General features: G+C 41.6%; 1 protein-coding gene across 2 annotated transcripts in view; it reads left to right on the forward strand.

Moving 5' to 3' along the window:
* Positions 1-20,095, forward strand: part of ARFGEF1 (ADP ribosylation factor guanine nucleotide exchange factor 1) — a 184,009-nt gene that overhangs the window by 147,439 nt on the left and 16,475 nt on the right. For both annotated transcript variants that reach the window (XM_037892470.2, XM_043539525.1), the window contains exons 26-33: positions 1,584-1,735; positions 1,906-2,078; positions 3,170-3,330; positions 4,437-4,567; positions 11,777-11,906; positions 13,773-13,908; positions 13,995-14,133; positions 19,593-19,665. In XM_037892470.2, coding sequence (XP_037748398.1) covers positions 1,584-1,735; positions 1,906-2,078; positions 3,170-3,330; positions 4,437-4,567; positions 11,777-11,906; positions 13,773-13,908; positions 13,995-14,133; positions 19,593-19,665 — 1,095 coding nt within the window. The remainder of the gene's footprint in view (positions 1-1,583; positions 1,736-1,905; positions 2,079-3,169; positions 3,331-4,436; positions 4,568-11,776; positions 11,907-13,772; positions 13,909-13,994; positions 14,134-19,592; positions 19,666-20,095) is intronic.

A 20,095-nucleotide genomic window follows, 5' to 3' on the forward strand; every position in this document is an offset into this window, starting at 1 on the left:
ATCTATTTAAAACCCTTTCAAAACTAAATTTGAAAAATTTTACACCTAAATTCAGTTCTGACTATCCTTTTAATTTTTATTCTTTAATGTAATCCTTTAGTGTAAATAGAGCACTAAAGAAGAAAAGGAAAAAGTATACAAAATCTATGATAGTAGGGCTAAAGCCATCTATATTGCTCTGTTAGACCCATATTTGAACTGGCTGGTTATTCTCTGTTCACAAGGCTGATAGATTCTGTACTAAAGGAAAGGCAGTGGTATAAATTGGCCAACTTGTTAATCATGGTTAGGGCCCTACCAAATTCATGGCCATGAAAAATGCATCACAGACTGTGAAATCTGGTCTTGTGTGTGCTTTTATCCTCTACTATATAGATTTCATGGGGGAGTCCAGCGTTTCTCAAATTTGGAGGTCCTGACCCAAAAGGGAGTTACAGGGGGGTCACAGGGTTATTTTTATGGGGGTCATGGTATTGCCACCCTTACTTCTGCGCTGCCTTCAGAGCTGGGCGGCCGGAGAGTGGCCGCTGTTGGCCGGGCACCCAGCTCTGAAGGCAGCGCCCCGCCAGCAGCAGCACAGAAGTACGGGTGGCAAAACCATACCATACCAGCTCTGAAGACCGAGCCACCGTCTGCAGCAGTGCAGAAGGATGGCATGGCATGGCATGGTATTGCCACCCATACTTCTGCACTGCTGCCTTCAGAGCTGAGCAGCCGGAGAGTGGTGGCTGCTGACTAAAAACCCAGCTCTGCATGCAGCAGCCTAGAAGTAAGGGTGGCAATACCATACCATGCCATGCTTACTTTTGCACTGCTGCTGGTGGCGGCTCTGCCTTCGGAACTGGGCTCTCGGCCAGCAGCTACCGCTTTCCAGCTGCCCACTCTGAAGGCAGCGCCGCCGCCAGCAGCAGCACAGAAGTAAGGGTAGCAATACTGCAACCCCCCTTACAATATCCTTGCGACTCCCCCCTATAATAACCTTGCAATCCCCTCACAAGTCCTTTTTGGGTCAGGACCCCTACAATTACAACACACTGAAATTTCAGATTTAAATAGCTGAAATCATGAAATTTACAATTTTTAAAATCCTGTGACCGTGAAATTGACCAAAATGGACAGTGACTTTGGTAGGGCCCTAATCATGGTATAGCTCTAAAAATGGCTGCAGTAAGTGGTAATATGCCGTCATTGGGTGTTGTAAAAAGTGTTTTGTGTTTCTTAACTCAGCTTTGGCTGTTTGCAATGTTGAGTTAATCTGTTGTTCTAAATTAAATGTCTTATTTGTCTTTGTTTTTTAATATCATTTTGACTGGTGAAGTAGCTCTAAAAGTTGGGATGTGTTCTTCAAAATACAAGTTGGATAGGTTAGGAAGTGAGAAACTTATTTGGTAAAGTACTGAGCCATGCTGCTGGTAGGAATTGATTAAATGAATACTGTATTTTTAACTTTGTATCTTAAGTTTCACTTCTAAATTTGTGATTTCTACTCTTCCGTTTCCACCTTCAAATGTAAAGACAATTCAGACTCATTTCTTAAAATATAGTTTTAATGCCAACATGTGTTTCTACTTCTACACTATTAGGTTGGCTGCAATCCGAATGAAGATGTAGCTATTTTTGCAGTAGATTCCTTAAGGCAGTTATCAATGAAATTCTTAGAAAAAGGAGAACTTGCTAATTTCCGATTCCAGAAGGATTTCTTAAGGCCGTTTGAACACATAATGAAGAGGAACAGGTAATTATGCAGTTAACTGAATCACTTGGGAACATAACAACTAGCTTTTGGAATCAGATATTTTGTTTGAATTGCTTCTGTAAAATGAAATTGGTCCTTAGAAAAGTCCTGTTTTTTAATCAGTACAGTAGCTTCAGTTACTATTTATTAACATTTTGTTTATGATTTAGGTCTCCTACCATTCGAGACATGGTTGTACGGTGCATAGCACAGATGGTAAACTCTCAAGCTGCCAACATTCGCTCAGGTTGGAAGAATATATTTTCAGTGTTTCATTTGGCTGCATCAGATCAGGATGAAAGTATAGTGGAACTTGCATTTCAAACTACAGGGCACATTGTCAGTAAGTATTGATGCATAATTTACAGATATCACTATGGGGTATGTGGAAGCAAATGAACAGCTCATTGTTCTTTTCAGTTTGCTCTAATTTTATTATCTATTATTTTTTATCTAGTATTTATTATTATTTATTTATTTTATTGTTAGTAGAACTCGCTTAATACATGTTAAATCAATGTTTCTCTGCTTTTACTATTTTTTTTTAAATGTGTAGTTCACTGAGAATATACTTCAAAAAGTAATAAAGTAATGTTTGTCATTTGTCTTTGTACTCCACACACAAGTTTTTTATAATAGAGCTGTAAACATTTATTTCTGGACTGAAAAGTTAACTATTGAGAGACAATGAATTTTTAAACAAGTTATACTTTTTCATTTTTGGTTGTGAATTTATAATTTTCGAGTATGTTGCAGAATCACATTACCTGCACACCTTCCCTTTGTTCTCTGAGTTCTTGCCGAGAGCTCTGTTTTAAAAGAAGGAAGTGAGGCAGTTGGGACTGTATGATCTTTTATTGTCTTGGCTCCAAGCTTTCAATGCCAAAAGGGATCACTTCTGCAGTTGCAACAGGCTGTGCTTTCAAGAAGGTTCTCAAAGCTCTGTGTTTCACAACTCGTGTGAATATATAACGCCAATACAATTGAACCATAAATATGGGGTCGGGGAAAGGCCTACAACTGATCTCTGATGCTGTAGCCTGTCCTGGGGGATGCTGTTCAGCTCTTAGTAAAAATGTGTTTAAATATAGATAGTGCTAAATATCAAGCCTCGTGCCATATTCGTAATTTCTTAACTAATTTAATTGTGGGCTTTCATTGCTTTAGAAGACTACATCCGTGAATGGGTGTGAAATTAAAATATTTTATAAAAATACAGTGCCCTCTGTATGAATTCTTAATGGAATATTTTTGGTTTTTGTAATAATTACACATTTAACAGAATCAAGCAGTGACACACATCTGTTCAGCCATTTCTCTCACTTTTGTACTATGCTAGATTCGCATCTTGGCCTTTTAAAAATTATTTTAGAAACAATTGACATTTTGTTTGAAGGACCCATGTGTTAATTTTTATATACGTATTTTTTCCAGCAATTGTATTTGAAAAACACTTCCCAGCCACCATAGATTCTTTCCAGGATGCAGTAAAATGTTTGTCTGAATTTGCATGCAATGCAGCTTTTCCAGACACAAGCATGGAAGCAATCCGCCTCATTCGCCATTGCGCAAAATATGTATCAGACAGACCTCAGGTATAAACCATACTTGTTAAATCAAAAGTGTTTAAATTAATAATACTTTCATAACATAAAAATGTGCAGTTGTACCAGCTTTACAAGTTCGGCTTTAAATTCTACGAGGGACTTTAAAGTTCAGGAGAGGGCATGGGCTGTATGTTTTTTTTTTATAAATATCTTGATGTAGTCTTTCAACAAGTTGCACTTTCTGTTGGTTAACTTTCTTGGGATCTTCAATGAGAGCTGTTGAAGGTTGGAACCTTTCAGTACCTGTTCCTATGCAGGGAGCACCCTTTGCTAACATACAGTGCAGGGGTCAGCAACCTTTGGCACACAGCCCATCCGGGTAATCCGCTGGCAGACTGTGAGAGATTTTGCTGACATTGACCGTCCGCAGGCATGGCCCCCCCACAGCTCCCAGTGGCCACGGTTCACTGTTCCCAGCCAATGGGAGCTGCAGGAAGCAGCGGGCCACAGGGATGTGCTTGTCGCCATTTCTTGCAGCTCCCATCGGCTAGGAACAGTGAACTGTGGCTACTGGAAGCTGTGGGGGGCCGTGGCTGCAGACCGTCGTCATAACCAAAATGTCTTGCAGCCCGCCAGTGGATTACCCTGATGGGCTGCGTGCTGAAGGTTGCCGACCCCTGCTATAGTAGCATAGGTATAGGTGTCAATAAAAAAAAAAAATTATTATGATGGTGTAGATTCTTATCCTTAAGGATGTCTCTATAGGACAGAATAGAAGACTGAGAGGTTAAATTAAAAGTTTAAAATGGTGGCTGAGTAGATCATCCAGTTGTTTCTTGCAAAATCTGTTTTTCATGCTTTTATAAGGATAATTTTAAAAAAACATTTAGTTTACCTTGACCATAGTATAGCTCCTAAGGTAAATTTGATTACCATATTTTAGTGGTATTATTTATAAACCTTAATACCAGATTGTAAAATACTGAATATAATTTTTCTAATATAATATCCATAACAGTGCTTAAATTGTGCTTTATTGAATACATTTACTGTAATATTATCCTAGTACTTATAAACTTACTATTTTGATGTAAGGTAGAACTTGTAAATAATACGATGCTTCTGCTACATTAATCCTGTGTTTGCTTCTCAAGGCTTTCAAGGAATACACAAGTGATGATATGAATGTAGCTCCTGAAGACAGGGTGTGGGTGAGAGGATGGTTCCCAATTCTCTTTGAGTTATCCTGTATCATCAATAGATGCAAATTAGATGTAAGAACCAGGTAACAATCAGTATTTGTAATTTAAATTTTCAAGTTTGTTTTTCTTGTTTGAGCCTTTAAATTTTTCTTAAAGCAGATGGAGATAATTTTCTGTTGGCAAACATAACTGATCTGACTAAAATCAGTAACTTACATATTTGATTTAATTGCTATCACTTTGGAAGGATAGGCAAGTGCTATAAATACATTTTAAACAGATGCTGAAACATTAATTAAAATTTTTTTTTCCGAAGAAACTTTTTACTTAGGTTAGCTTTGTTACTTAAGCTGATGAAGGTCCAATTGAACATGGATACATGCTTTTAGAATGATCATACAATAGGTGAAATACTTGACATTATGATATGGGCTTCTATTGTATGTCTGTTTCTCTCTTAAAGTCTGTGATAGTCAAACCCAGTGCTGTTTTTAGTGCCTGTTAGTAAAAGTAAAACAGTAACTTTACCTCCATATGTTAGAGGTTGTAAATTAATCAGAATCATTCCATTTTAATTTTGACACAGTAGGTCAACTGTGTAAACAATCAGTATGCCATAAACTCTTGTTAAAATCGGAAATTAGTTAAGTTAGTATGTCTTCCGAATATGTTTTTCCCCCTGGCAGTTCTACCCATTATTTTGTTGTTGTTAAACAAATGTGAACAAATAGTGTAATAACCAGATTTAATATTAATAGAAAATTATGACATAATCCTATAGGAATCTTTTCTAGTTTCTGTTGAATACTTTAATTTGCACATTTTCTTTGAGTATTTGCCAACAGTTTTCAAGCCAGGGCAGATACTGTAGTGGAGTCTGCAAATTGATAATTGATTGCAGAAAGAGATTGAAAGGGAGAAAAGTTATACAGTACTTTCCCACACAAATCTAGTTGTTTTTCATTGAATGCTATTCTGCCCTTGTAATGTGTTTTTTATATTTATTGACATTTTTAATGATATATATGAAATGTTTGGATTTCCTTTTTCATGAAGGAAGTGTGTTTGCAGTATGTCAAATAGTGAGAGAAAAGTAAATTATATTTTAGATTTTTGAGGTTAATTCTCCACTGTCACTAACAGGAAATCACTCAGATTCAAAAGTAACAAAAAGTATGTTTAGAATCCCAGTAAATGTAACAAATAACTTATAAAAATATATTTGACATTTATAATTCTATATACCTGTGGGTATGTCTACACTACGGAATAAGGTCGAATTTATAGAAGTCGGTTTTTTAGAAATCGGTTTTATATATTCGAGTGTGTGTGTCCCCACAGAAAATGCTCTAAGTGCATTAAGTGCATTAACTCGGCGGAGTGCTTCCACAGTACCGAGGCTAGAGTCGACTTCCGGAGCGTTGCACTGTGGGTAGCTATCCCACAGTTCCCGCAGTCTCCGCTGCCCATTGGAATTCTGGGTTGAGATCCCAATGCCTGATGGGGCTAAAACATTGTCGCGGGTGGTTCTGGGTACATATCGTCAGTCCCCTCTTCCCTCCCTCCCTCCGTGAAAGCAAGGGCAGACAATCGTTTCGCGCCTTTTTTCCTGAGTTACCTGTGCGGACGCCATACCACCGCAAGCATGGAGCCCGCTCAGGTAACCGTCACCGAATGTCTCCTGGGTGCTGGCAGACGCGGTACTGCATTGCTACACAGTAGCAGCAACCCATTGCCTTGTGGCAGCAGATGGTACAATACGACTGGTAGCCGTCATCGTCATGTCCAAGGTGCTCCTGGCCGCGTCGGCTGGGAGCGCCTGGGCAGACATGGGCGCAGGGACTAAATTTGGAGTGACTTGACCAGGTCATTCTCTTTAGTCCTGCAGTCAGTCCTATTGAACCATCTTATGGTGAGCAGGCAGGCAATATGGATTGCTAGCAGTCCTATTGTACCGTCTTCTGCCGAGCAGCCATGAGATGTGGATGGCATGCAGTCCTTCTGCACCGTCTGCTGCCAGCCAAAGATGTAAAAGATAGATGGAGTGGATCAAAACAAGAAATAGACCAGATTTGTTTTGTACTCATTTGCCTCCTCCCCCGTCTAGGGGACTCATTCCTCTAGGTCACACTGCAGTCACTCACAGAGAAGGTGCAGCGAGGTAAATCTAGCCATGTATCAATCAGAGGCCAGGCTAACCTCCTTGTTCCAATAAGAACAATAACTTAGGTGCACCATTTCTTATTGGAACCCTCCGTGAAGTCCTGCCTGAAATACTCCTTGATGTAAAGCCACCCCCTTTGTTGATTTTAGCTCCCTGAAGCCAACCCTGTAAGCCGTGTCCTCAGTCGCCCCTCCCTCCATCAGAGCAATGGCAGACAATCATTCCGCGCCTTTTTTCTGTGCGGACGCCATACCAAGGCAAGCATGGAGGCCGCTCAGCTCACTTTGGCAATTAGGAGCACATTAAACACCACACGCATTATCCAGCAGTATATGCAGCACCAGAACCTGGCAAAGCGATACCGGGCGAGGAGGTGACGTCAGCGCGGTCACGTGAGTGATCAGGACATGGACACAGATTTCTCTGAAAGCATGGGCCCTGCCAATGTAGGCATCATGGTGCTAATGGGGCAGGTTCATGCTGTGGAACGCCGATTCTGGGCTCAGGAAACAAGCACAGACTGGTGGGACCGCATAGTGTTGCAGGTCTGGGACGATTCCCAGTGGCTGCGAAACTTTCGCATGCGTAAGGGCACTTTCATGGAACTTTGACTTGCTTTCCCCTGCCCTGAAGCGCATGAATACCAAGATGAGAGCAGCCCTCACAGTTGAGAAGCGAGTGGCGATAGCCCTGTGGAAGCTTGCAACGCCAGACAGCTACTGATCAGTTGGGAATCAATTTGGAGTGGGCAAATCTACTGTTGGGGCTGCTGTGATGCAAGTAGCCCACGCAATCAAAGATCTGCTGATATCAAGGATAGTGACCCTGGCAAATGTGCAGGTCATAGTGGATGGCTTTGCTGCAATGGGATTCCCTAACTGTGGTGGGGCCATAGACGGAACCATATCCCTATCATGGCACCGGAGCACCAAGCCGGCGAGTACAAAAACCGCAAGGGGTACTTTTCAATAGTGCTGCAAGCTCTGATGGATCACAAGGGACGTTTCACCAACATCAACGTGGGATGGCCGGGAAAGGTACATGACGCTCGCATCTTCAGGAACTCTGGTCTGTTTCAAAAGCTGCAAGAAGGGACTTTATTCCCAGACCAGAAAATAACTGTTGGGGATGTTCAAATGCCTATATGTATCCTTGGGGACCCAGCCTACCCCTTAATGCCATGGCTCATGAAGCCGTACACAGGCAGCCTGGACAGTAGTCAGGAGCTGTTCAACTACAGGCTGAGCAAGTGCAGAATGGTGGTAGAATGTGCATTTGGACGTTTAAAGGCGCGCTGGCGCAGTTTACTGACTCGCTTAGACCTCAGCGAAACCATATTCCCACTGTTATTACTGCTTGCTGTGTGCTCCACAATATCTGTGAGAGTAAGGGGGAGACGTTTATGGCGGGGTGGGAGGTTGAGGCAAATCGCCTGGCTGCTGGTTACGCGCAGCCAGACACCAGGGCGGTTAGAAGAGCACAGGAGGGCGCGGTACGCATCAGAGAAGCTTTGAAAACCAGTTTCATGACTGGCCAGGCTACGGTGTGAAAGTTCTGTTTGTTTCTCCTTGATGAAACCCCCCGCCCCTTGGTTCACTCTACTTCCCTGTAAGCTAACCACCCTCTCCTCCTCCCTTCGATCACCGCTTGCAGAGGCAATAAAGTCATTGTTGCTTCACATTCATGCATTCTTTATTCATTCATCACACAAATAGGGGGATGACTACCAAGGTAGCCCAGGAGGGGTGGTGGAGGAGGGAAGGAAAATGCCACACAGCACTTTAAAAGTTTACAACTTTAAAATTTATTGAATGACAGCCTTCTTTTTTTGGGGCAATCCTCTGTGGCGGAGTGGCTGGTTGGCCGGTGGCCCCCCCACCGCGTTCTTGGGCGTCTGGGTGTGGAGGCTATGGAACTTGGGGAGGAGGGCGGTTGGTTACACAGGGGCTGTAGTGGCAGTCTGTGCTCCAGCTGCCTTTGCTGCAGCTCAACCATACACTGGAGCATACTGGTTTGGTCCTCCAGCAGCCTCAGCATTGAATCCTGCCTCCTCTCATCACGCTGCCGCCACATTCGAGCTTCAGCCCTCTCTTCAGCCCGCCACTTACTCTCTTCAGCCTGCCACCTCTCCTCCCGGTCATTTTGTGCTTTCCTGCACTCTGACGTTATTTGCCTCCACGCATTCGTCTGTGCTCTGTCAGTGTGGGAGGACAGCATGAGCTCGGAGAACATTTCATCTCGAGTGCGTTTTTTTTTCTTTCTAATCTTCACTAGCCTCTGGGAAGGAGAAGATCCTGTGATCATTGAAACACATGCAGCTGGTGGAGAAAAAAAAAGGGACAGCGGTATTTAAAAAGACACATTTTATAAAACACTGGCTACACTCTTTCAGGGTAAACCTTGCTGTTAACATTACATACATAGCACATGTGCTTTTGTTACAAGGTCGCATTTTGCCTCCCCCCACCGCGTGGCTACCCCCTCAACCCTCCCCCCTCCCTGTGGCTAACAGCGGGGAACATTTCTATTCAGCCGCAGGCAAACAGCCCAGCAGGAATGGGCTCCTCTGAGTGTCCCCTGAAGAAAAGCACCCTATTTCAACCAGGTGACCATGGATTATATCTCACTCTCCTGAGGATAACACAGAGAGATAAAGAACGGATGTTGCTTGAACGCCAGCAAACATACACTGCAATGCTTTGTTGTACAATGATTCCCGAGTACGTGTTACTGGCCTGGAGTGGTAAAGTGTCCTACCATGAAGGACGCAATAAGTTTGCCCTCCCCAGAAACCTTTTGCAAAGGCTTTGGGAGTATATCCAGGAGAGCCGCGAATGCCAGGGCAAAGTAATCCTTTCACATGCTTGCTTTTAAACCATGTATAGTATTTTAAAAGGTACACTCACCGGAGGTCCCTTCTCCGCCTGCTGGGTCCAGGAGGCAGCCTTGGGTGGGTTCGGGGGGTACTGGCTCCAGGTCCAGGGTGAGAAACAGTTCCTGGCTGACGGGAAAACCGGTTTCTCCGCTTGCTTGCTGTGAGCTATCTACAACCTCATCATCATCTTCTTCGTCCCCAAAACCTGCTTCCGTATTGCCTCCATTTCCATTGAAGGAGTCAAACAACACGGCTGGGGTAGTGGTGGCTGAACCCCCTAAAATGGCATGCAGCTCATCATAGAAGCGGCATGTTTGGGGCTCTGACCCGGAGCGGCCGTTCGCCTCTCTGGTTTTCTGGTAGGCTTGCCTCAGCTCCTTCAGTTTCACGCGGCACTGCTTCGGGTCCCTGTTACGGCCTCTGTCCTTCATGCCCTGGGAGATTTTGACAAAGGTTTTGGCATTTCGAAAACTGGAACGGAGTTCTGATAGCACGGATTCCTCTCCCCATACAGCGATCAGATCCCGTACCTCCCGTTCGGTCCATGCTGGAGCTCTTTTGCGATTCTGGGACTCCATCATGGTCACCTCTGCTGATGAGCTCTGCATGGTCACCTGCAGCTTGCCACGCTGGCCAAACAGGACATGAGATTCGAAAGTTCGCGGTTCTTTTCCTGTCTACCTGGCCAGTGCATCTGAGTTGAGAGTGCTATCCAGAACGGTCAAAATGGAGCACTCTGGGATAGCTCCCGGAGGCCAATACCGTCGAATTGTGTCCACAGTACCCCCAAATTCGACCCAGCAAGGCCGATTTAAGCGCTAATCCACTTGTCAGGGGTGGAGTAAGGAAATCGATTTTAAGAGTCCTTTAAGTCGAAATAAAGGGCTTCATCGTGTGGACGGGTGCAGGTTTACATCGATTTAATGCTGCTAAATTCGACCTAAAGTCCTAGTGTAGACCAGGGCTGTGATAAATACTGGGAAAGAAAACTGTAAAGCTAAATTTAGGCACAGCCCTAAAAATCAAGAAATGTTGAAAGAGATGCTTGTATGTTTACTTGAAGGGCTCATTATTGGGTACTTAATTTTAATGTTCAGAATGTAAATAGATGAAAGGAAGAGCATTTGTAAATGAGCTGTTTTCAGAGTAGCAGCCGTGTTAGTCTGTATTCACAAAAAGAAAAGGAGTACTTGTGGCACCTTAGAGACTAACAAATTTATTTGAGCATAACCTTTCGTGAGCTACAGCAGCTAAAAGATTACTTGAACAGGAAGATGGAACTTTATGCTCTGTATTGCTTCTTTCTAATGTATAAACACCTGGTATTAAAATTAAAGTTCTCTTGTTTTTACATTTTAAAGTATCAGAAAAGTGAAGGCTTCTTTTCCTTGTTTGTGCTGTATGACTTGTTGGAGGTCAAAGATTTTGACTGGAAATATTCCCAGCCCTTAATTAAAAGGCTGAGAGGTGGTGAATCTTTACTAGATACTTTCTTCTTAACTGTTTCTGGAATATTTTTACATTAAGTGTGTAACTAGAAAAGTTTTTAAAAATGTTAAATAAAAACAACTTCCTCTCTCAATTAGATTTCATATGCATGGTGTCTCATGTCACAATATTCCCAGTTCTCTAGGCATCCTTAGTCTTCCTGGGGGGGGAAAAAAAAAAAGATGAGACCTGAATTTCTCAATTAAAAAAATAAGCAGAATCTTTTAAAAACTCTTGTCTGTTTCTCACAGAGAATCAAAAAGGGCACAACCCCATTTTTTTCCTTTTACAAGTCACTTTGACTATTTCCTGGCTTCAGGTAGCATTTGGGAAAGCTCACTTTTTAAAACAAATTATACATTGATTTACCTTATGGGTACCTCCATTCATAATATTTTACTGTAAATTCTGACAAGTTAAAGAAAATTATAAAGAGTTTATAGGTGAAATTTGTGCCCTCAGTTTTCTATCTCTTGAAATTAAACTTAAAAATCCTGTTCAGTTTGAAGTGCTCACGAATGCTTGCTTTGTTTTCCACTTCAATTTCTAAAAATATATTTTTTAAACTAATTGACTTTACCACTCATTTTTAGTATACTGTATGAGAACAATACAACTATAGCATGTTTTAAAATATAAACAATGCATGGAATGTGTTTCATGCAGGATTTGAATATTATTATTAGTGTAGCAGTGTGACATCTGTGGCATATAGTGTTTCTTTTTATGATTCCTCATATTTGTGTGGTTTTTTTTTAATTGCAGGGGCTTAACAGTAATGTTTGAAATAATGAAAACATATGGCCTTACTTATGAAAAACACTGGTGGCAGGATTTGTTTAGGATTGTCTTCAGGATATTTGACAACATGAAACTGCCAGAACAGCAGACAGAGGTAAAAAAGAGGGGAGGCGCAGGGGTTGAGGGGGAGAGATTTTCATACGATTCACAGCTAGGAAAAAGAAATGTTCCTCACCCATAAAGCCACACCCACATGTCTTGTGAATCAGAATGTTTCACTTGTTGCTAGAACTACCTTAATTAATTGTATTACTGTTCTGTTGAACATACTCAGAATCTCTCTTCTTATTTGTATTGTAAACCCCATCTGCATAGTGAGGGATGATAATTCCATGTACTAGGTTATAATAATAGTTCCTTATTTTGCATGTTGGAAGAATGGTTTAGGAATTGATAATTGCAGGAAGAAAGATAAGACACAGGATATGGTTGATCTAGGCTGCAAATTTATTAACTGATGTCATCTGGGAACTATCCAGCAGTAACTCCTTCTGTGCAAGTCATCCTTCCTTTCATAATCTGCTCACCTGGTGGAGGGTACCTGTCACAGGTTTCCAGCCCATTTCTGGAATCTCACTGCACGGCATGCATATGAAGTTTATAAGGGGCTGGGGAAAAAGAGGTTGACACCTCTCCGTACCAGACTTCAGGCGCTCCTATCCCATTCCCCGTTTCATTAGGGGAAACCTTTCCCTAGCTCCCTATTCCTGTTATTAAGGAATCAGACTCCCTATCGAATGAGTATCTGCACTGGACACCTGCCAAATTGCAACTTCTAACCTACCCACTAGGTCCCTGAGCTGTTGTAGGGAAGGCAAAAAACCTTTCCTATGCTGGCCACTCTGGCAGTGAGAATAAAATTTCTTTCCCAGTTTAAAAAGGCAACTAGTGCAACATCCACAGCAATTTCAAAACAACATGTCCTCCTCAAACCCCAGGTGTGGGAGCGGCTGTGCTGGTGTTGGGGTGCCCTCTCCTTTGGTACATGGGAACCAATGGGCTTCCACTGCAACCCTCAAAGCAGCCAGTCAGCTAGGATGCTGCCCCTAGCAGTAATCTCACATTCCTAATCCATGAGAAAGCTAAGATCCCATGAGCAGGATAAGATGGAAGGATCCTGAAAGAAACCACAGAGCCCACTTCTCCCTGAAGGCCCAGACAATACCCCTCCCCCACACCTCAGAGGTTGTGGGGGGTGCCACTTGCTTTTAAAAGCATTGAAGAAAGATCATCTACGTTCTGGTAATTTAGCAGTTGCTTATTTCATACATTTTAGCTGTGCCATGTACTTTTTTATCCTAAGGTGGCAGATATAATAGATTATAAATATGGTCAAGATATCAACTATTTTTGGAAAATACGTACAGTTGATTTGTGAAAGGCCAGATTTCCTTTTTTCTTTTGTCAAATATTAAGCTACAGAAAAGTGAGCTAATTGTGAGGTGAGACTTAATTTATATTAGCATTCATTAATGATTTACATAGTCTTTACATTGCTCTCAAATAGTAGTAAAAAGAAAGGGGTTACTTACTGTATGCTAGCTACATTTCTTATATCAGGTACTCTTCACATTTACATTACTTAATTTCTCCTTGGGATCAGATTTTCATGCTCTCTTCCTTTATGCTTTTTAATACTATCAATGGGTTAGTAATTGATGCTCTTAACCTCACAGTAAGCAGGGTAAAAGTGGAGAGACTGATTTTAGATCACCCTATCAGCCAAATCCATGCAGCACTACGTGTCGTTGTGGATAGTAGCTGCAATTTAGTTTAGGGATAGGAGTAGGGATTAAAAATAGAAATTAGGAGAGAGGTGCAGATGGAACAAGTACCCAATAGCTCCACCACAGATGAACAGGAATTGCCTACAAGTTAAAATAAGAATTTTGTGCATTCTTAGTAAGATACATTAGAAATTTTATAGTAGCACACACCTCGCTATTATTTTTTCTCCTAGAAAGCTGAATGGATGACAACTACTTGCAATCATGCACTTTATGCAATATGTGATGTATTCACCCAGTATTTAGAAGTACTTAGTGATGTCCTTTTGGATGATATATTTGCACAGCTGTACTGGTGTGTGCAGCAAGGTAAGACTGTACCAAGTTGTATTAGACAATGCTAACATTTTACACTGTTGGGTACAAACAAACAAATGCACTATTTTCCATTCCAGACAATGAACAGCTAGCACGATCTGGTACCAACTGTTTGGAGAATGTGGTCATTCTAAATGGTGAAAAGTTTACCCTAGAAATCTGGGATAAAACATGCAACTGCATGCTGGATATCTTCAAAACCACAATCCCCCATGCGTAAGAAAATTCCTCTTTTTTTATTGTAAAATTTGTATTAGCTATTTTTTTTAGAAGATAATTTGGATAAGGGCTCCATGGTTTGAAATCAGTTTCATTTTACATGGGTGACCAAAAAGTTGTGATATTATATTTAATGTTTTTATATTTTTTTTTGCTTGTTTGTCAACAGAAGACTAAAAATAAATGGTCTTTTAGAACAGCAAATTGATTCAGAATAACAAGGGTATTCAGTGTACTTTTTCTATATATTGTAAATTTTAATCAACTGTGTTTTTTAAAAAAAAAAAAACCTTTGAAATACAACATAGGAGGTTTTTTAACAGGAATTATTGAGGTCTAATCAAATTTTTAAAATTACAGCTTCACTGAGGAAGAATTGTATCTCCTGGTTTTATTCGCTTCTTCTCTTACTCTTATTTATTGGACAGTAGGCCTTTCAATTTTTTAAATATGCATGAAATAATCTAACAAGACTTTTACCATAAAATATAAGTGAAGTGTATTAGAGTAAGCTTCTTAATTTGTCAGGGAAGCCATATAGTTGGTTCATCATCTTCACACTTGCCCAATTTTAATCTGCTTACTTAAAAAGCAAAAAAAAAAAAAGTGGGGGTGGGGCGGGGAAGGGTTAAAATGACTTACAAAATGTTCTTAGTGTGACACATTAATCTCGTGGTCATTCACTTTTGTGGCCTTTAACGACCCTCATACATTTAATTGTCTTTCCTGGCTGCCTGTAAGTACCTTGGGGAAGGGTCTTGCCACTTCAGCTACAATACGCCATGCATGCTTATGGGGGTGTGAAAAAATAAAAAATAACTGTTGTCTGAGACTAAAATCCCACCCCCCCCAGCTCCCTCACAGAAGGTGTGTCTGTATTGTAGGCTTTTTTTGGCAATGTGTAGTGTCCATATCTGTTTAACCCCTCAGTGGAGGTATAAATAGTAGTGTAGATGATGAGGTACAGTTTAGGCGACTAAAGTAAAGAAATGCCTGAAGGGTGTGGGAGTATACTTGAGTATATGCCCTGTGCGACTCCCTGCTTTCTCAAGCCATGCCTCCACCTTTTAGCAGTGTAGTATCCCACTGCTGAAGCCTTCCCTACCTTAGTGAAAGACGCCAACAGTGGGGAAAGGCTCTGCCAGCTCCCTTCTGCTGGAGCCCTTCCTCACCACAACAAAGGTCTTGGCTGTGACAAGATGCTGAACCCTTTCCCCACAGCCTCTCTGCTTCCGGAGCCTTTCCCTGACATTTGTAGCTACACACCACAATGTGGGTCTGGTGAGCTTTCCACTGCGGCACATAGCTAAACATACATTACACACCGCCACCAGACGAAGCCAGAGCGTGGAACACTCTACCCATTCTGAAGTCTCTCTGTCTCTGTCCTGACTCATGTCACAGCACTGCTGGGCCTGCACATGACTGCTGGCTTCATAGCATTTTCTCCTTTCCCAGGTTTGACTTCCTGATGTTACCTGGCCCAGTGGAGGGATCAGGAACTGACAGTGAGGGAGCTGGGATGCATGAGGCATTCAGGCTGAAGTGCAGAGGGAATTGCAGTGAGGGACTTTCTCCTCACAAATATCTCACCCAGCCCTGTCTTTAGTGGCTAGAAACCTCTTCAATACAACACCCAATAGCCAGTTCCCAGACGTGTCAGGTTTTAATTTAATAATGCAATTCTTTGAGCTAAACCAATAATAATTTTCACACCCTATCAAAGCATCAGATTATGTGTGGTGGTGAAGTGATGTGGATAACTGCTTACTGAGGGCTGGAATGAAACCACCAATGTTTCTTTTGTTGGTGTGACCAAGAGTGACATTTGAACCCATGTCTCCAGATGTGAAAAGCCAAACACACTAATCCATTGTGCCAGCTACCGTGTACGGTTTTAAATATGAACTTGTGCTAGCAGAATGTGTTAAGTCTTCATTTTCACCAAAGTATTAAGCTCCTTCACTGTTCGGTGCATTCATACAATCGGACATTGCCAGCTCCGTAACAATTTCTGTTGTGGACCTCTTACGCTGGTTCTTTTGCATTGTCTACTAAGCATCTGCTTTTAAGACCTGCTTAATGCTTCACAGTTTCCCTTTTGCTGACATTTATGGTATTTTGCTTCTCAGGCTGGACACGCTTTGCACGAATGTTGTGATGTTCTACCACATTTTCCATATGTTTCCGTTCTCTTTTTCCTGTCTGTCTTCTCTCAGAGTTTCCTCAGGTTTTCAATTTGTGTTTCTTCTTGAGCTTTTTAGGTTGACATTTTTGCATTATCACAAGCATCCCTCTGATGCCATTTATATTCTGTGGGAGATGCGCAGCCTTCCCAGTGAAACATCCTCTGTTTTATCAGTGTTTTTACATACAGTCTTCTGATCAGTATATTGTCTGCCTCATCTTCCATGGCATATGAGGACATTTACTTGGTACTCATCACGGTTACTGACAACCCTGATGCAACATGAAACTGCTCAAAATGACCTGTTCATTTTAGCCATGTCTTCTCAGCAAAATTAAGACTTTCAAGAAGGGTTAGTGGAAATACTGACTCCATTTACCTCAAAAATGAACTTTTCTTTGCAAACTCCTTGTTTTAATCCTGTTTTTCTGCTGTTTCTGTGCCCTTAAGCTACCTTATTTTTCTCCCTCCGTTCCTGTGGCTTCCTTCCTCTTCCAATGGGAGCTGGGCCTTTTTGCTCTAGCTCTCTTGTGGCCTGCAGTGCAGTTCCTCTGCAGAGTCTCCTCTTCACTGAGTTCATATTTTTCTGTCCTGTCTTTTTGTCTCTCTCCTCTTTGGGCTGGGGCTTTTCCTGCTCTCTCAGCCCTACGAAGAGCCTCAGCTCTCTCCTCTTTCTATTCTACAGTGCAGCCCTGACAACACAGCTTGTTCTGAATGCTGCTCCAGTGCTTGGGGATGAGGAAAACAACCCCTCCCTGCTCTGAGTAACTTCACATACTCTTTCTTCCTTTCTCCTTGTTCCGACACTGTTTGTTGAAGTGCAGGCAGAAGCAAAGATCACAGAGGTATATAGTGTTGCATCCAAGGGCAAGGGCTTTATTACTAATAGCGTGGAAGTGGTTGAATAATTAGCATTTATTCCAGGTGTAATGACTTCAGTATTAACTCTAGGTGCCTTCCAGCATATGAACTGACTGCGTTTGACCCAATGGCTTAAAAATAAGGGTATGACTAAAATGCAAGTGAAGGTGTGATTGCAACTTAGGTAGGTACCTTTAATTTTGCTAGCTCAGCTAAAACTAGCAGTGAAGAAGCCCACCCAGGCCCTCTGGGTACGTAGTCATGTTGCTAGTTGGCACTAAAGCTGTGCTGCTGTAACTTCACTACTCGTTTTAGCCACGTTAGCTGGATTAGAGCTAATGAGGGTACGCCTACCCAAGCTGCAGTTGTGCCTTGGATTCGCTGGACGTGTACCCTAAGACACTGTATCCTGTTAGTAAGCTTTGAACCAGCCAGCACTTTACCTCACACTATTTTTAATATTGGCAACTCAGTAAACCTATTTTTATGTATTGTATTTTATATCCCTCTCAGTGTGAGAAACATTGTGATTGCCTCAGACATTATTTAATAGGATAGTCTTCATACATGATACTGGAATCTGTCACTGCTTGACAGGCTCTCTTTGTCTATGTCTGTATTTGGACCTGGGCGTGATAGTCCCAGCTAGGCTAGACATACTCTCGCTAGCTCTCATCAAGCGACTATGCTAAAAATAGTAGTGTAGCCACTGTAACATGGGCAGTGGCCAGCCAGTGCCACTGCATGCAAATCTGTGCACAAGCTCGCCCAGACTCTGTGGACATGGATGTTGCCACTTGCTGTTGCCAACGCTACTGTGACTACATTACATTACTCTTTTTAGTATGCTAACTCAATGAAAGCTAGTGAGAGACTGTCTACTCAAATGGGAATCCCACCCCTAGCTCCAAGTGTAGATGGAGTCTTTGTTTTCAGAAGTGATTTAAACAATCCTGAAATACTACTTGCCTTTCTTTGAGAAACTCTTTGCTGAGATAGCTAAAAGAATTACTTATCACTTTTGTGAAGAATCATGTGGGTAGCCAGGTAAAATTGGTGTCCTGGCATGCTTGCAAAGTCATTGGGTTATTAATTCTTCAATATCTCAATTGCTTTTGCAGAAATCATTGCCTACCTTTGCTCCTGTATTTATGCAATATGGTGACAGTAGAAAAATCCTGCAGTGAGCCCCACCATGCATGTGCACACACTTTTGAGTATGTCACAGGCATCCGATTCTGGAGCCCTGGATAGAAGTCATCTTTGTTACAAAACAGAAGAAATAATACAATCTGTACAATTTATAATTTTATTTTAGCTGAAGCCATACCCTCAGGTGTGCCAGAGCAGAGTCTGGCATAGCTGAGATTGATAGAGGCAAATTGACCCTCCTCTTATCCTGGTACTGGCTAGGAGCTGGGAACTGGCTCCTGGCAAAAATTAGAACAGTCTGACTTCTGCAGGCATTTAATAGCTCCCTAAGGCCATTATGCCAGTGAAAATTGTTAGAGTGCAGCATGCTCTGGGCCCACTCTTTCCTACCTCCTCTCACAGGTAGTGGTGGTGACTGGGTAGCATAATACCAACTACGTTGGCTGTAGCCACCTCTATTCCAGAGGAGATCCAAGCTACCTCTTTGTGACAACTTTCTGTCTGTTTTGTATTGCCTGATGCCTTTTGTGACTGGGACTTCTGAGATCTGGGTTCAATTCCAAGCTCTTCTGTAGACTTCTTGTCCGTTCTTGTCTTGTCAAGCCATTTAATCTCTCTGTACCTCAGTTCCCATTCTATTAAATAAGAAATGTTAGTGTCCCCTTCTCCCACCCTTTATCTGTCTTGTCTGTTTTGGTAGTAATGCTCTCTAAAGACCTTACAATGTGCATGTACAACACCTGGCACAATGGGGCCCTGATCTCAGTTAGGAAATCCAGGCACTGCTGTAATACAAAAACTCACAAGGATGTTCAGGCTTTATTCTTTCGTGTTTGCAAAGTGATTTGACGTCTTAAGGTGGAAGTTAAGGAAGTACAAAGTATTACTATTTCTGTCGCTTCTGCTATGTATCAGTTATAAAGTTTACAAATAACACCAGAGGTTTTTTTTAAAAAGCTAAGAACTAAAGTAGTTATAGCTGGAAAAGTGTGAAGTAAACATTTTTAATTTTATTTCTTGCTTATAACTGAAACAAATTATATTTCAAAAACACTATTTAAATTATAGATTTCTGGAAGTATCTATTTACAGAGTATATTTTTGCCTCCATTTTTCGTGCCTTTTATCAGTTTCATTTCTAACAATGCTAGACACAGGGCAGCCATTGCATATGAATGTGTATCTTGTATGTAAGTGTCTAACTGTGTGATTTGTGTTTCAAAACTGCTGAGTGTGTGCTCTTTGTGTTTTCAAGGCTGTTGACTTGGCAACCGACAGGTGGAGAGACTGGCCCTGTATCTCCATCTGCTGTGAGAGAGAAACAGCTGGTATGTTTTGCAAAATGAGTTTTTTAAATATTTTTTTTAAAGCTCTCACAGGTTTGCCTTGAATATACATTGTTGTATGGAACAAAGTAAAATGTGCTTAGTTTAGACCCAAATTTTGATGTGGTTTGGTTGGAAATGCTTTTCTAGCTAAGTTACTTTAAAAACAGCATTCAGCTGCCAAGAAATAGTGTTTTTTCAGTCTGTTTATGCAGTGCTTATACATTGTGTTGTGCAGAAGTAGGTAAGCTATATTCCTGTACATGTGCACATTTCTGATAAACCCATATATAGTGGTGGTAAGGCTCCTTGGACGATAACATTGTTTTGATTAGATTTAATTAACAGTACATTTATCTTTCTAGCTAGGCTAGCACAGTAAAATCTATAGTGTATAATCACAGAAAATCATTGCACTTCAGTGATTTTGGGG

The sequence above is a fragment of the Chelonia mydas genome, chromosome 2 (genome assembly GCF_015237465.2).
Source record: "Chelonia mydas isolate rCheMyd1 chromosome 2, rCheMyd1.pri.v2, whole genome shotgun sequence".
Taxonomy (NCBI): domain Eukaryota; kingdom Metazoa; phylum Chordata; order Testudines; family Cheloniidae; genus Chelonia; species Chelonia mydas.